The following is a 15,750-nucleotide window of genomic DNA, read 5'->3' as shown; positions in this document are numbered from 1 at the left end:
TGTTACTAATATACCTGAAGATCCTCAGATGAAAGGTTCTATACAAAGTAAATGCAAACCATTATTCTCAGAGCTCAATAACTGGTACAAAGAAAATAATATCGCTTGCATTTGAGTGTGAAGCAAGGTTTTTTGTTTTGTTTTGTTTTTTGTAGCAGTGCTATAAGATTTCAGTACTTACTGGTACTCCTGAATCACCCATTTCTCCAGGGTTTCCAGCCTTGCCCTGGTCAAATAAAATTATTAAAAGAGAATGCTGATGTCAGATAAATTCCAAACCAACGTCAGGCAAAAATTCCTAGTGGAGAAATTAGTGCCTAATGCCCAGAACATTTCTGATACTTACAATAAGTCCATGAACACCCTTTTTCCCTGGATCACCGCTTTCTCCCTGACAAATAACGAATGATGAATGAGTTCAGTATGAATTTACTAGATTTGCCACACAGAAAACTACACATGCAGAAAAAGAAAACTACCATGGGCTAAATTGTGCCATCATTTACACCAGTATAAATGTAGAGTAACTTCACTTAAATTGATGCATCTACTATGGATTAAGTCCAGCGTGAACGAGACCAGAATTCAGATCTACATGTCTACTATATACATAAAAATAAGAACCTCAATGAAGCAAAAAATTGTGAGTCCCTCACTGAATTAATAGCAAACTCAAAACTATTTCATGGTGCCCTTTACTTTTTTTTCTTTTTTCTTTTCCATCAGTCAACACCGTATAAGCGTCCTCTGCAGTACCGAACAAAATAAATAAATAATTACCTTAATACCTTGTGTCCCTTGTTCTCCTGGAGGACCATCTAGACCCCTTGGACCCTGAAAATTAAACAAGTGATTTCTGGTTTTAATTATAAACTACTGACAGTAACTACTATAGAGGTTTATCAGAAAGATACCACATCAGCTGTACAACTGAATGGAAAACTACCCATTCTCTTAGCATGGAGCTCTGAAATTCCACATGACGAAAAGCACTTTTTATTTTGCTAAATGTGAAATAAAGCATCAACTATTATAAAATCAGTTTCCAGCTTGCTGTAATATGAGTCTAAAAAGAAAGCCTTTACTGTTTAATATTTAAACAAGATGTTTAACCTGCTTGAAGGCAAACTCTATTTCTATGCTTCTAATTTGCATATGCATCTTACTCACATTTTGTGCAGACAAACCTGCATTTGCAAGTACAAATGGTTATTTGGATGCTCACATCTGGTCATGTTGTCAGCTGAATGTGAAAAAATTGGTCTGGGACTGAACATCTGGCCTTTCAAATTTAGACAGTACAGTTCTTCTGATGCTAAACCAATATAAAGCCAAATAGAAATGGTGAACTATTTTTCAGCAGGGGCTTCCCTATTTCTAGATTAACTAGTGTCTCTTGAAAATTGAGATTTTGTAGTACCAACATATGAACAAAGGATAACTTACAGTTACACTGTATATTTCATTATAATTCATATCTGTAAAATGGGAATAATTATGTTTATCTCCTTTGTAAAGCACTTTGAGATCTACAGATGAAAAGTGCTGCATAAGACCTAGGTACTATTATTATTATATATTAGTAAATGTTTAAATTAAAAATATTCAAAAGTGTTTGTTTAAAATTAGGCATCTGAGTCCATAACTAGGCATCTAAATCAAAGCAACCAAAAGTAGATAATGACCAAAAAAGGCAAGGGATATCTCATCCATACTGAGAATGGAAGATGTTTTTATGATTCTAAACATTAGAACTATTTGCATATTGACAATAAATTTAAGAGAACTTAATACAGATATAGAACAAGTAAATCACGACCACCAGATCTTCATCAGCATTTAAGGACTTGATGAATTATTCTCTTCAGATGTGGTCAGAACAGTAATATTTCAGGATGTTGTATTTAATAACATGGATTCAGTTTTCTTAAAAGCAAAATAAGATCTGCAGTATCATACAGCAAAGTGAACTGAGGTGTACAGAAGAAAATGTTCTGTAGTTTCAAGTGCACAGAACATGGCTGAGTAGCACTTCCAGATAGTCTAGAGTTTCCTACATTGTTGGCCACTTGTTCTTCAGATCGCATGCTACATTGTTCCATCTAGACAGTCATGCAGGATTCCTACATAGTCACGAGAGCGATATTATACACAGTATTTTTCTCGTTGGTAATTCAAGGACTCAGATGAAAGCATGTTGTGTAAGACTCAAGACTGCGAACAACATGCTGCAGCTGCAAGCAATGTCTAAGTGTTGCTCTCGGTCGTCACACTTGTATGTGGTTAGGAGAGAACAGCTGGAAGACCCTCTCCTTGGGTACCTGGGAACACCCTGTTCTCAGAAGAGCACTATGTTTAGCTGGTTTTGCCTGGCTCACTTTCTCTCTAAAATGTGTCTGACTCACACATGTTCCTCTTGCATCACAGAATTCTGTTTGATCAGACTTGGATTTAATAATGTAAATCAAGGGCTAGATCAGGGGTTCTCAAACTGGGGGTTGGGACCCCTCAGGGGGTAGTGAGGTTATTACATGAGGGGGTCATGAGCTCTCAGCCTCCACCCCAAAGCCCGCTTTGCTTCCAGCATTTATAATGGTGTTAAATATATAAAATGTGTTTTTAATTTATAAGGGGGGGTCACACTCAGAGGCTTGCTATGTGAAAGGGGTCACCAGTACAAAAGTTTGAGAACCATTGGGCTAGATCCTGACAGGTGCGGTGCACCCAACTCTCTGACACTCGAGAGAGTGACAGGTGATCAGTGACTCTTGGGAACCGAATATGCTCAGAATCATGCAGGATGGGGCTCCTAAACTGCACATTTTATGAGAAAAGGGATATTCCCGCACTTCTGCTTCTGGCAGGAAAATGAAAATCAATGGGAAAGGTAAATTAGCTAACATTTTTGAAACCCCATTAGTTTTTGGCACAGGTTTGGGGAGCAGTTCTTGTATTATTCCAACCATCTCTCCTGCCCAGATCTAATAAACAACTGAGCGTAGAATGATGTGTAATGCACCAAACAAATCACTCAGTAGGTCGTATGTAACTTGAACTCTGATTCTGGGGCCAACCTTGCTTCCGCTGACAAAACTCATTAAATATTGCATGGCTGGGCACAAAACCAGCCTTGGTATGTACTTATTGTGGAAGGTGATTAGCTATCATGGTGATAAAAACCTAGACAGACTGAGAGATAGGGCTGGGGCACCTGTGCATAGCTGATTCGCTCTTAACAAGGCATTTAATATACTCTACAACACAGAGAAAGGTAAAGTCAGACACAGCAAGTTGTACTTGACTCAGAAATGCCAGCTATACATCTCAGAGCTCAACTTAAGCTTGCCTTATCCATCTTTTTCTTGGGTCCTTGACTGAAATCAGGCCTCCCAGGAGTGGCCATCATTTTGCACACAGCAAGTAGAACAACTACAACAGAAATACCTCTTTGACAGAGAGAACATGCTCACGTCTTCTCCTACCTTCTTTCCAAAGCCACATAGCTCTCAGAAATGAACAACGAAAAGAAGCTTTGTCTGGTATATATGGTTTTTCATCAAGTAGGAAAATCTAATCTATAAAATTTTCCTACCTAAAAACACAAATGCACTGGGAATAATGTATGTTTTCTAAACTGTTATAAAGAGCAAAGGAACAGAGAATGTGGAAGTAACTTTCAAGGGAAAATGGGAGTAAAAGGGTGAACAAAAGTACACGTCTCCTTGCCGGAAAAAGGCCTGATCCAAAGCAGACTGAAGACAATGGAGAGGCTCCCACTGACTTTGATAAGATTTGGATCAGACCCAAAGATACCCTGATTTTAAAAGGGAGCTTGACCTACATAAGAGTACATGACTGGACTCCATGTGAACTTATATAACTTTTTAATCCTGATTATTAAATTATTATACAGTATAATTTAGAAGAAAGAAAAACATCTTCATCTAATTAGATTCAGCAAAATGTCTGATTATTGCCACTACTTTATCACTGCCTGAGTCCTAGTCTAACATTCTTTGATTCCTAACAGCCTTTACTCCCCACAACAAAATGTTTCATACATTTCCACAGGAGAAGAAAAATAATCCTACCAAAAACTCCTAGGATGCCCATAAGAAGATAATTTATCATTTTAATGAAGGAAATACAAAAACAAAAGCTAAATTAAATCCAACTCTGGGATTCCCAATGCATCCTGTCCTGCGTGTGTCTATTTTTCACATTGTAAGCTCTTCTTCACCTTTGGTTTGCATAGCACCAAGCACACCCTTACAACTATTCAAATAAATGGTACTCGTTACAGAGAACTCTCAACTAAAAGTCATGTACATTCCTAAGTGTTATTATAAAACCCACGTATCTACTTACACAACATTCATAATTTTACTCTTCTCCCAAATGTGTAAAGCAGTCTTAGTTCCATATTACCTTGTTCAGAATTGCTTGCTCATGTCATCTAATGCATGCACACTTGCTTGGAATGCATACATAGGGCAGGCTGGGTAGACTTACTGGAAATCCTCATTTGTCTGACTTATCTGATAGTAGTACCAGGTGGTACTCAGACTTTTCTAAGGAAGAGTGGAGGAAGGAGACACATTAGTGATGGAGAATCCCAGAGAGGGCAAGTGGACAGGTCAGTAAGCTAAAGAAGGGTTGGAAGTTGAAGGGAGAGTCAAGAATGCATCACACAAGGAAGCAGCCAAATAAGCAACAGAAGACACTGGAAAGGGGGAAAATCAGAATACTAAGCAGAGCAGTTGCAGAATATAGAGAAACTAAATAGGGAGGGTGTATGATCTGGGGTACGTCATGCACACATTGAATTTTTGCTGGACATAGAGCCACCACTGTTTTAAGTGAAGGTGGCTTCAGTTGTCTATTCATTAGGAAGAACTTAACAATTGCTTTGATCATGACTAATCAAATGTCAGCTAATCAAAATAAAACTTGGGGGCAAGAACTAGAAGCCAAGGACTAGGTTTTGAAACACCGTAATTTAATTATTAAATGAACACAAAATAAAGGAAATGAACATGATGTCCAGTGATACTAGGTATTGTATTAACCTCTTGCCTGCCACAGGGCAAAGAATACGAATCCAAAGGAAGGGCAGTTGTATACTCTCTATCAAAAGCAGAGCACCATTCCTATAAATACTACTGTGTGACTCATTATTGGCACTGTTGAACTCGATCAGATAGAATTAGTATCATTCCCTGCAGTAGCTAGTGCAGAAGGAAATACACACAATTTGGCTGCAGTTATTTAATATAGGCTACATACTGTACAAGTCTACGAACTGCAGAGCTGGGCAAAACAGCTGCCAAGTGATCACTACTGCTTTTTTTCTTTCGCATGAGTTCAGCTTTATTTTGAGGAGTGAATATATTATCATGCATGTTTATGATCATTTAATCATAATTAACCAAGGAATATTTGCCTGACAAAACAAATAAACAAACAGCTCTCTCCCCCACCCTGTTTCCTAAACATAGGAAAAAGAATGAACACAGCATACTCTGTTTTCCCCCCACAAGTTTAATATGCAAGAACAATGGAAAGTTATATGAATTTTAAAACCGTTTGCCTTGAACAATTAAGGATACACACTTACATTCAGCCCATATCACAGAGCCCATCTGATTTTTGTCCACATGCACACCGATCACACGTTCTCTCCTGCTCTCAGTTCAGTACTATTAAGAATATACTGAACCCATCTCATCAACTCACATAGTTGATATCCTTATTATTCTGTAATTTAGGTTCATTAGACCAAATTCAGACCTAGCTGGAGTGAGTGCAACTCTATAGGCTTCAATGGAGTTGCGCTGCTATCCCCTTCCCTGACTTTGGCTCATCATTTGCATGCATCTTAGAAAGGCTTGAGTTTGAATGACTATAAAATGTTTATTCAAGGTGGGACATATGAATGTCTCCTAACCTTTAACATACTGAACTTCACTCTGAAAGATGTTAGTGGCTAAGAATGGTGTAATGTATAATAATGAAAATATTTCTCAACAACTTCTCATTCTTCTTCTTACCATTCCCTGCCATGCAAAAGCGATCATGTTTATACTGCTATTATATCATCTTTAATTTGCCAGGACACATCCTTATTAAACATAGGGCAAAGAGTGCTAGCTCAGTGAAAATCCCCCCTGATTTCAATGAGAGTTTTGCCCAGGCAAGGACATCAGAAGTTGGTCCATAATTTATATTTTATCATTACAAAATAAAAAGGGAGACTGGTTATATTAGCAGAAAGAGAAGAGGTTATAGTAAGAACAAAAAGCAGCTCTGGCACCTCATGTTTTAGGTTATGTCTATACTAGAGTGGGAAGGTGCAAATTCCAGCTCCAGGAGACATATCTGCACTAGCTCTAGTATGCTAAAAATAGAAGTGTAACTGCAGTGGCACAAAGAGTTGGAGGACTTGGCTGTCCTGAGTACAATCCTGTCTGAGACCACAGGTACACTTGGGTGGCTATGATTCTATTTTTGCCATGCTAGCTACTGTAGCTATGGCTCCTTGAGCTGGAAGTTCTACCACCTGCTCTACTGTAGACATACTCTTAGATTTCTATTGCATAAATTAGCTTGCATCACAGCAGTATGGTACTAACAGCTCTTATGACTGATATCTGGGTACTAGTGAGCAGGCACAGCAGCTAGCAGGAAGAACAGCTGCATTCCTGTAAGCAGGGCCTTTTTAAACTTCCAGTAACACCTCTCCTGGGTTCATACAAGCTCTCAAGTTCACCCATCTTAAGAAGAGTAACCCGATTGACTCCCCTCCTCAAGTACAATTATTCCCACCTCAGCAAGTATCAATGTGTCCTGCCCGAGAGGAGCCATCAGTGTGGCAACCTCTATATTCCCTTGTCACAAGTGCAACATTTAAAGAATAAAACATGGGTTACTGCAGGACCAGAACCAACAGTTCCCATGCTACTGCTGCTGTTCCTATCTCTGGCCTCCCCACAGTTGGCAGGTGGCTTGCCCCTCCACAATGACTTTAGTTGGGATGCAGAAAGTCTTAAGCATGAAGTGGTGAAATACTGTAGAAGCTAGATGAGACTCTTACTTGGTAAACTGCACACCAAATGGCACAGTAAAGAGAGAATGAACCTCTGGTAGGGAAATATTCAAGCATGAACAACTGATCTTTTCTTCAGCCAGTCAGAATTCCCCCATGTACTGTCTGCATAGCTGGACAGTCTTAAAATTAGACTGCTGGGTAATCTTAAATTCTAAATGGCTGCTCAGGGCTTAATGGTGTATGGTATAAAGCCATTTCATTGTGTAACAATGCAGCAATAGCTGGTCACTGCTCTTAAAACTTCCTATAAATTCCAGCTGTGAAGATGTGATCCGTTCTTTTATTTATACACAAAGGGGAATTTTCATATGTTTGTATTTAACTTTTGCATGCAACTTGCTGTATGTGCCCTTTTAAATCCTGCCACACACAGCTCAGTGTTCGCATACAGCTTTCATTTGAATCCAAAGGTGACATCTTTGGTTTTAAGTGGTCTCTATATATTTTTCATACATTAATCCCATATTGGGCCCGATCCTGTAGTCTAGAATGTAGGCAAAATTCCTGTTGGCTTCAGTGGGGAGGTTAGCCTGAACAAAGACTGCAGCACTGGGATAATTTTGTAACAAGTCCTAATGAAGCTACTTTTAGCAGTGCAGTGTCCTGCTGCCTCCCCACTGCTGGAGCCTTTCCCCACCACCGTGAAAGACTCTGGCAGTGGCGAAAGGCTTTGGTAGGGAGGCAATAGGGAAAGGCTCCAGCACTCCAAGGAGCTGAGCCTTTCCCCATTGCCTCCCCCCGGCAGAGCCTTTCACTGACATGTGTAGCTACATGCTGCAGTGTGGATGCAGCTTGTTTTTCACTGCGGTTTGTAGCTCTACATACCATTCATGTTGTTGCAAGTCGTGTCTCATTAGCTGCTTCCCACAGTTCACTTGATGATTTTCTGAGCTAAATTATGTATGACTGTTTTCACATGTAAATTTATTTAACCAGTTCTGAGCATTTCCAGGTGTTGTGTTTTTAGGAGGACTTTAAAGATTATTCGTTGTTTAGTTAAAAGGTATACTATTATTATTAAATCAACAAATACATCCCCAAATTGTAACATTTTATTTCCTTAACCTTTTAAATCACGTCAACAAAGTAATATTTTAGAAGAATAAATCCATTGTTATTAATGAAGTAGGAATGCAAACACCCTATTTTCATTGGATTATAGCAATTCTCCTTGGTGGGACTTGAAGATGCTTTTGTCTGTGAGCAGTTGAGCTTTAAGTTAATTTTTTTAATCCTGCAACCCTAACTCAGACAAATCTTCTATTTAAATACAAGTTTTATTTGAGTTAGGCCAGCAGAATCAGACCTATAATGTACCAGATTTAAAATGTCCATCACAATCTCATGGTTTTATATGTAGAATAACTATACTGGAACATCTAATGTTAGCACAGGCACTTAGGGTGGACATAGATACTTTTAGAGGAAAAGTGGATATGAGTACATGTTTCAACTCAGCTTCACATATTTGATCAAGTGTAAAAGACTGGGATAAGTTATTCTGTATATCTCATCCTAAAGAAAAGAAAACAGTGATGTGGCATTTCCAGTTAGAAGCATCTTCATAATAAGGTTTATTATTACACCAATTCCTAACTTTTAGCAGAGATTATACATTTTACGTGCAGTATTTCACAAATGGTTCATATGTATTGTACTAGCAAAACAGAAGCAAATTACAACAGATTTATTTTGAAGGAGGAAACCATAATTGAAGGAAGAAGAACATTATAGGCAAGATATTAACTTTTTCTAATGAAAAAGTAGTATATTCTTAGTACTATATAAAGTATATTTCAAATATATTGGAAATAAATATAAAAACACTTTTTTCTAAATATCTTATGTCATATGTAAGGCAGTAATAATAATGAAAGAAAAATTTAAAAGACCATACAGGTCACATACTTTTATGATGCAAAACAAGTTTACTAAACTTAACCTTCTGTATAGGACCCTAGTGTTAGGACATATATGTAAGCTTCTTAAGTATTTATCTTTATCCAACAAAAGGTAAAAATCCTCTAACTTTATATTATTCGTAAACTAAAGTATATGAACATTTTCATCAAAAAACTATATATTGAAATGTCTTTTTTTAAAAGAAGGAAATGATGTAACAGATATTTAACTGTATGAAGGACTATTTTTGTTTACAGTTCCTGTTACAAAAAACTATTTGACAGAAAAGGATTCAAGAATTTTGGCAAAAGAGACCATTAAGAATTTGTTTTAAATGTTCTCTAAGTAAGATGATACCCTACTTTTCATCTCATAAAAGACCCAGTTCTGTAAGGCATCAAGTGCCCCCTGGTTCAAAGCAGTACATTAAATCTAAGGTGACAGGTTTCAGAGTAACAGCCGTGTTAGTCTGTATTCGCAAAAAGAAAAGGAGTACTTGTGTCAACTTAGAGACTAACCAATTTATTTGAGCATAAGCTTTCGTGAGCTACAGCTCACTTCATCGGATGCATACTGTGGAAAGTGTAGAAGATTTTTTTATATACACAGAAAGCATGAAAAAATACCTCCTCCCACCCCACTCTCCTGCTGGTAATAGCTTATCTAAAGTGATCATTCTCCTTACAATGTGTATGATAATCAAGTTGGGCCATTTCCAGTACAAATCCAGGTTTTCTCACCCCCCCCCCCCCACACACAAACCCACTCTCCTGCTGGTAATAGCTTATCTAAAGTGACCACTCTCCTTACAATGTGTATGATAATCAAGGTGGGCCATTTCCAGCACAAATCCAGGGTTTAACAAGAACGTCTGAGGAAGGGGGGGGGATAGGAAAAAACAAGGGGAAATAGGTTACCTTGCATAATGACTTAGCCACTCCCAGTCTCTATGCAAGCCTAAGTTAATTGTATCAAATTTGCAAATGAACTCCAATTCAACAGTTTCTCTCTGGAGTCTGGATTTGAAGTTTTTTTGTTGTAAAATCACAACTTTCATGTCTGTAATCGCGTGACCAGAGAGATTGAAGATTAAATCTAAGGTAATGAGTGCTCAGGCCAACAAGAATAAGTAATTAACTGGCTTTCTAAGAGGAAGAGTTCACATGGATCATGTATCAAACCATCACACTATTTTACAGCTTAATTGGTCTCTTTGAAACTGTTTAACTCAATGGAAAAACTCCCATTGACTCAAATGGGCTTTGGATCAGTTCACTGTGCACAAGATAAAAAATATAAGTTTTCACATTTTGCTGATAAAATAGTCTGAACTGAGTTTTATGGTGCAGGAATATGATGATGTTAGGTGTCATGTATAGCTTTGTTTTTCCTCTCCTAAAATTATACAGTAGGAATTGTAATTTGCTTTCACAGCCATTAGAAGGCATTAAAAGAATGCTGATAAAGAAAAATTTTAGTCTGTAAAACACAGAAACACAGTCCATCAGCCGGGATGAGGGTTTGCATTAATATATTTCTGTAAGTAGAGATGGGTAAAGTAAACAAGCAATAATTTTGGTTCTGATCCTGCTTCCAATTGAAGTCAATGGCAAAACTCAAACTTACTTCAATGGGAGCAGAACTGGACCTTGGATTTATTTCTTACTAGAAGCACATGTCTTGTGTGTTATATTTCAGTTAAAATGCCTTGAATCGATATTGATGATATTGATAACCTTGCAGAGAATTCAAAAGAAGCAATTGGAGGTGATTTAGAAACTCAATTCCTATTAAGTCATGTGCTGATCATTTCTTTAGGTAAAATATAACAATACTACTTACTCTTCGTCCTTTAGATCCCTGTGGTCCTGGAGGTCCTCTTGGCCCTGAAGGACCCTAAGTATTACATCAACTCATTATTTAATATCCACTACAGAAATACGTCCAGAAGTGACAAGAGGTCTATATTATAGACTACATATAAATTCTCATAGTAGTTCAATATAGGCTGAAAAAAAATCAAGCATTCTCTCTTTCTAAAAGCTCAGAATCAACCAAATTACTTTAGTACAACTTATCCAATAAAATATGCTTAGTATTGGCTTTGTGCCATTAGCATTGGCTTTGCGCTGGGTAAGAAATAATGTGGACTGTGCCTTTCTCTAGCAGCTATTCACATAAATTATAAGAACCTACTACTGCTACCAGCTCCTTTGGCTCAAGTGGTAGAAACTTGTGTTTTAGGGTGCTACAAGACTCATTTGCTATCCCTGCTGGTGACCCATGGTGGAGAGTGTAACACAGGCAAATGAGGAAGATCCCATTTGTTTTTGATTAATAGTAAACACATCATGCATACTATTATTTGATTTTAATTAAATATCAGCAAAATAAAATTAAAATGGCTACACTTTAAATCAGCCTTGAAAAATTCTAGCTCTGGGCAAGTAAAAAATATAGGTAAAGGGCAGGTGAACAGTATTTGTGCCTGGCTAGTATATTTTCATGACAGTTCTGCAAATAGCCTTAACAGTAACAGAACAAAAGAGTGATTTTTAAACAGACTGCATTTTATGTTAAATCAAAATGTTGGTCTATACTTACAGGCAATCCTTGTGGCCCTAAAGGCCCAAAGCCCCCTGGAGGTCCTGGATAGCCCTAAAATGGAAGTAGATATAGAAAAGGGATTGAATAATTCTGATCTTAATTTGCTGAACTCAAAATTGCAATTTTGGCAGGTAATGGCATTTAAAATAATCCCCCCAAAAGCTGATTATATCATCTTCAGAGTATTCGAAAGAGCAATCCACTCTCCAAGGTCACAAGATATGAATGTGCATCAACAAAAGAGCTTTTACGAACAAAACCAGATTTTCAAATTTCTAAAACAGCCAAAAGATTTCCACCCCATCCCAAAGATAATCCAGTCTGGCAACTCTGATTTGGTGAGTGCCTAGGACAAAGCAAAATTATAGTTCTCCTGGATACATGTTGCCAGAGCCAAAAACAGAAAAACTTTACAGTGCCACAATCCAGAACTGGATACATACATTTCAAAGAAGTAATTTAAATTTGGGATGTGTCCCAATTCCAAAGAACTTGTTTGCCATCCATTATCTTCCAACCAGGACTGTGCATAGTGGTGTGAACAGGTGATCATGGTAGACAAGTGTCAGTGGTATTTTGTGTGAATAGGACTGGCAAGGAAAAATTATTTTGCAGGCCCACCCAAGATTGCGAACTCCAGCTCTGGTCCATAATGTAACGGCATGTTACATTTACTGCAAACACTTACCACCCGGCATAGCACTTTCTACCATGACTTGAGTGGGACTACTCACAGTAGTATGCACTATGGCTGATAGTAAAGTGTTAACAGGATTGTGTCCTATACTAATAAATCCTTGTTTATTCAGTTCCTGGCTGAGATCTGTTCCTGAGTGTAAAGTGGTAGGTAGAAGGTGAACCCAGTCAAGACAGATTTAATGTTGGTAGGAAGAGTGAAGTGCTTCAGAGAATATCATCCCCTTCCTACAGACTGATCTGGAGCCTAGAGGTCTGCTCGGACTCTTCTCTGCTAATGCACACCTAAAGAGCAACTGCTGCAAAAAAATGTCCATTCTATTGGCTAGAAAATACATCACACCCTATCAGTCTCAGGCCTAGTGATCTGTGTGTTTGTGATTTCCAGCTTGACTACTGAAACTCACTATATCTAGGAATGAAGCCATACACCCTGAAAAACCTTCAACTGGTACCAAATGCATCACTCTACTAGGACAATGGTTACAAAATACATCAGCCCACCCACACATCACCCCAGGGCTCTACTCTGTGCATTGGCTTCCCTACCGAATAAAAAGAGCTAGCTTCAAGGTCCTTGGTCTTGCTAGTCAAATCCATCCCTGGAACTGAACCAAGCTACCTGAGAGACTGCCTCGCCCTCCTGCTCATGACCTCCCACAGCAGCTATCATTAAATATAATAATGATGCTGTGAGCAACAAGAGTTTTGTCTTGTTAGAAAAAGAACATTAAAACGAGAGAGAGAAAAATCATGTAACAATGTAACCACCAGTAGACCCAGTATAGGCCCCCCAACTCCAGGAGAGGATCCCTGGCTCTGAATCCCAAGTGGAAATAGGTGCCTCTCTCAGGGTGTGTCGATGCTGCACGCTTCTTTCATCAGCATGTTGTACATCCCCGTGAAACCTCCCTAGCACTGGTACAAATAGCAGGGTCAATGGTGAGGCACAGCTTAGGTGAGTGAAGACATGCCAGAAGGGGCTGAGTATGTAAACAAGTACATCCCCCATGGCTCTCTATTCACCCAAGCCATGCCTCTCTGCCTACACTCCTATTTTTAGCAGTGTAGCGTCCCACTGCCTCCCTGCTGCTGGAGCTTTTCTCCAGTGTGGCAGCCAGGAAAAGACTCCAGCAGCTCCCTGTTGCAGGGAAAGACTCTGGCAGTGGGGAATGGTTCTGGCTGTGGGGAGCTCCTGGAACCTTTCAATGTTGCGTCCCCTCTGCCAGAGCCTTTCATTGACATGTGTAGCTACATACCACAGTGTGGATGTGGTGTGTTTTTCATTGAGGGAGGTAGCTACATGCAGTGATGAGCTGCCAAAAGCTGAAATACCGGTTCCTTCAGTCGCTCCGGGTCTGAAGGATCTGCCGCTGAAGTGCTGCCAAAGACCCGGAGCGAGTGAAGGTCCCGCTGCCAAAGTGCCGCTGAAGACCCCGAGTGCCGCCGGGTGAGTAAAAATTAAAAAGGGACTCTCAGGGGAGCCTCCCCAGCTGAGAGCTCAGGCGGGCCGGACAGGACAGTCCCGTGGGCCGGATGTGGCCTGCGGGCTGGAGTTTGCCCATCCCGTTAACAACCGGTTCTAAACCGGCTTCAAAATTTAACAACCGGTTCACGTGAACCAGTGCAAACCGGCTCCAGCTCACCACTGGCTACATGTACGCTATATGCCACTGCCAGTTATGTGTGAAGTGTAGTCATAGCCTCAAAGTCACTCAAATACCCCTCTCCTTGGCATTTCCTATTGGCGAGCGAAGGCAGCTCCCTGCTCAGCTTGCTGGCTTCTGTCAATCCCTTTTTCAGGTGCCTAATTCTCCCCATGCAGTGTACAGAAAGCCCGGCCAACTACCAGGGTTGTGAATTCTACAAGGCAGCAGAGCATCTAAAAGTCAGGCATTGCAACACCTGTGAATCCAGCCCTTAGTCTTAGAAAGTAGTTTCTCTCTCAGCAAACATAATCTGCAGACTAAGTTTACTTTTCCTTGTTTTTTGTCATGCTTGCTAATTCACTGGGCTTCAATCCTGCACATAAATCTGATGAGAGAGCCGTTTTTTAAAAAGTGGGTAATTCATATTCACTGCATGCTGCTTCAGTCTGCAAAGTACTTAGCAAGCTGCTAAATGGAAACTTTCCTAGAAACAACATATCACAAATGCTTTACTTTTCCATAAGGCTTCTTGCTCTTGGCATGGCCAAAATGAATTAGGTTTTTGGGAAGGAAAAGTTCCTTTACAAGTAAAATAAAGCTGACTTGTACCTCATTTACTGCTTACCATGACACCTTTCTCCCCAGGAGGGCCCACTGGTCCTGGACTGCCCCGCTCTCCCTTTAACAAACAATTTAAAAAAAGAGAAGAAACAAATTTATGGTGTGTTATTTCACTGGCACAGTTCTCTTTCCACAGTGTAAGGATTTCTTACTGTGGCAGGGGTGTCTGGCTATTAGGGGTTAATGAGGCTAAGTGCCACAACTGTGTAGGAGTATGTCTACAATGGACCTGGAAGATGTGATCTCCAGCTTGAGAAGACATACCTGTGCAAGCTCTGATTGAGCCAGCGTTCTAAAAATAGGCATGTAGCTGCGACACCGGAGGGGCTAGCTGCAGCAACTATGTTTCTACTTTTGGTGCGCTAGCTTGAGGAGAGCTAGAGCGGGTATGTCACCTTGAACTGGAAATTACAAGGCCCAAAGGGGACTTCTGGTTGGTCTAGAGCCACTCCAGACCCTGGAGGCTCCAGTATACCGGGGACTTGTGACCCTCTAGCACATAATACTGTAGGCAGCACGAGGAGGAGGAGGTCCAGAATAAGGAATACAGGCATCATGGGGAATATTTCAGTTCTGCCCCACAAGGGTAAAGTTGGAAGGCCCTCTGCTCATGATGTCTAGAGCCTTCAGCCCCGGAGGTCCCTGTAACACATGAGCTGCAGGCAGAGGAGGGCAGGAGCAGAGATCAGGCTTCTGTGGGGCTATTTCAAAGCACAGGTACTGCTCCTTACTGCCACTACTCCTACTGTTTTGGACTTAGCACCAAGTAGGAAGGGGGAGGGTTTAAACTTCTGAGCCTGCTGGTGGTGGATATTAGGTAGGTAAAAAGTTCAGAACCTGCAAGTTGTTTTCATGAACCTGTGGGAACCATGTGTGTGGGATCCTCTGAGATAATGAGAGTGATTCTGAGCTCTAGAGAGGTTAGGTAGGAAGAAAAGTGGTTATCAGCCTGGAGGGACACATGTGCGTTCACACGCACGCACGTGGGAGGTGTTTCTGACCATGTGGGGGTTTGGCTGTAGGAAGAGGAGGCGGCCTAGGAACTTTCTGAGCTCAGAGGATGATGTGTGGGCAAGTTGAGTTCAGGTGGGAATGGAGTCAACTGATGAATGGGGAAGTACGTGAACAGATGTAAGAGACGGGGACAAGTCAGTAGTGGGGAGATAG

At 40.1% G+C, this 15,750-nt stretch overlaps 1 protein-coding gene across 1 annotated transcript in view; it reads right to left on the bottom strand.

Annotated features, from left to right (window-relative positions):
• The window catches only part of COL24A1 (collagen type XXIV alpha 1 chain), a 248,411-nt gene that overhangs the window by 70,554 nt on the left and 162,107 nt on the right, over positions 1-15,750 (bottom strand). Inside the window, exons 28-33 of the mRNA XM_077825362.1 lie at positions 14,588-14,641; positions 11,615-11,668; positions 10,853-10,906; positions 781-834; positions 347-391; positions 182-226 (exon numbers count right to left, since the gene is read on the bottom strand). Coding sequence (XP_077681488.1) covers positions 182-226; positions 347-391; positions 781-834; positions 10,853-10,906; positions 11,615-11,668; positions 14,588-14,641 — 306 coding nt within the window. The remainder of the gene's footprint in view (positions 1-181; positions 227-346; positions 392-780; positions 835-10,852; positions 10,907-11,614; positions 11,669-14,587; positions 14,642-15,750) is intronic.

Source organism: Eretmochelys imbricata, chromosome 8 (genome assembly GCF_965152235.1).
Source record: "Eretmochelys imbricata isolate rEreImb1 chromosome 8, rEreImb1.hap1, whole genome shotgun sequence".
Taxonomy (NCBI): domain Eukaryota; kingdom Metazoa; phylum Chordata; order Testudines; family Cheloniidae; genus Eretmochelys; species Eretmochelys imbricata.
Note: the sequence above shows the minus strand (reverse complement) of the source record. Positions and strands in the feature narration are given on the sequence as shown.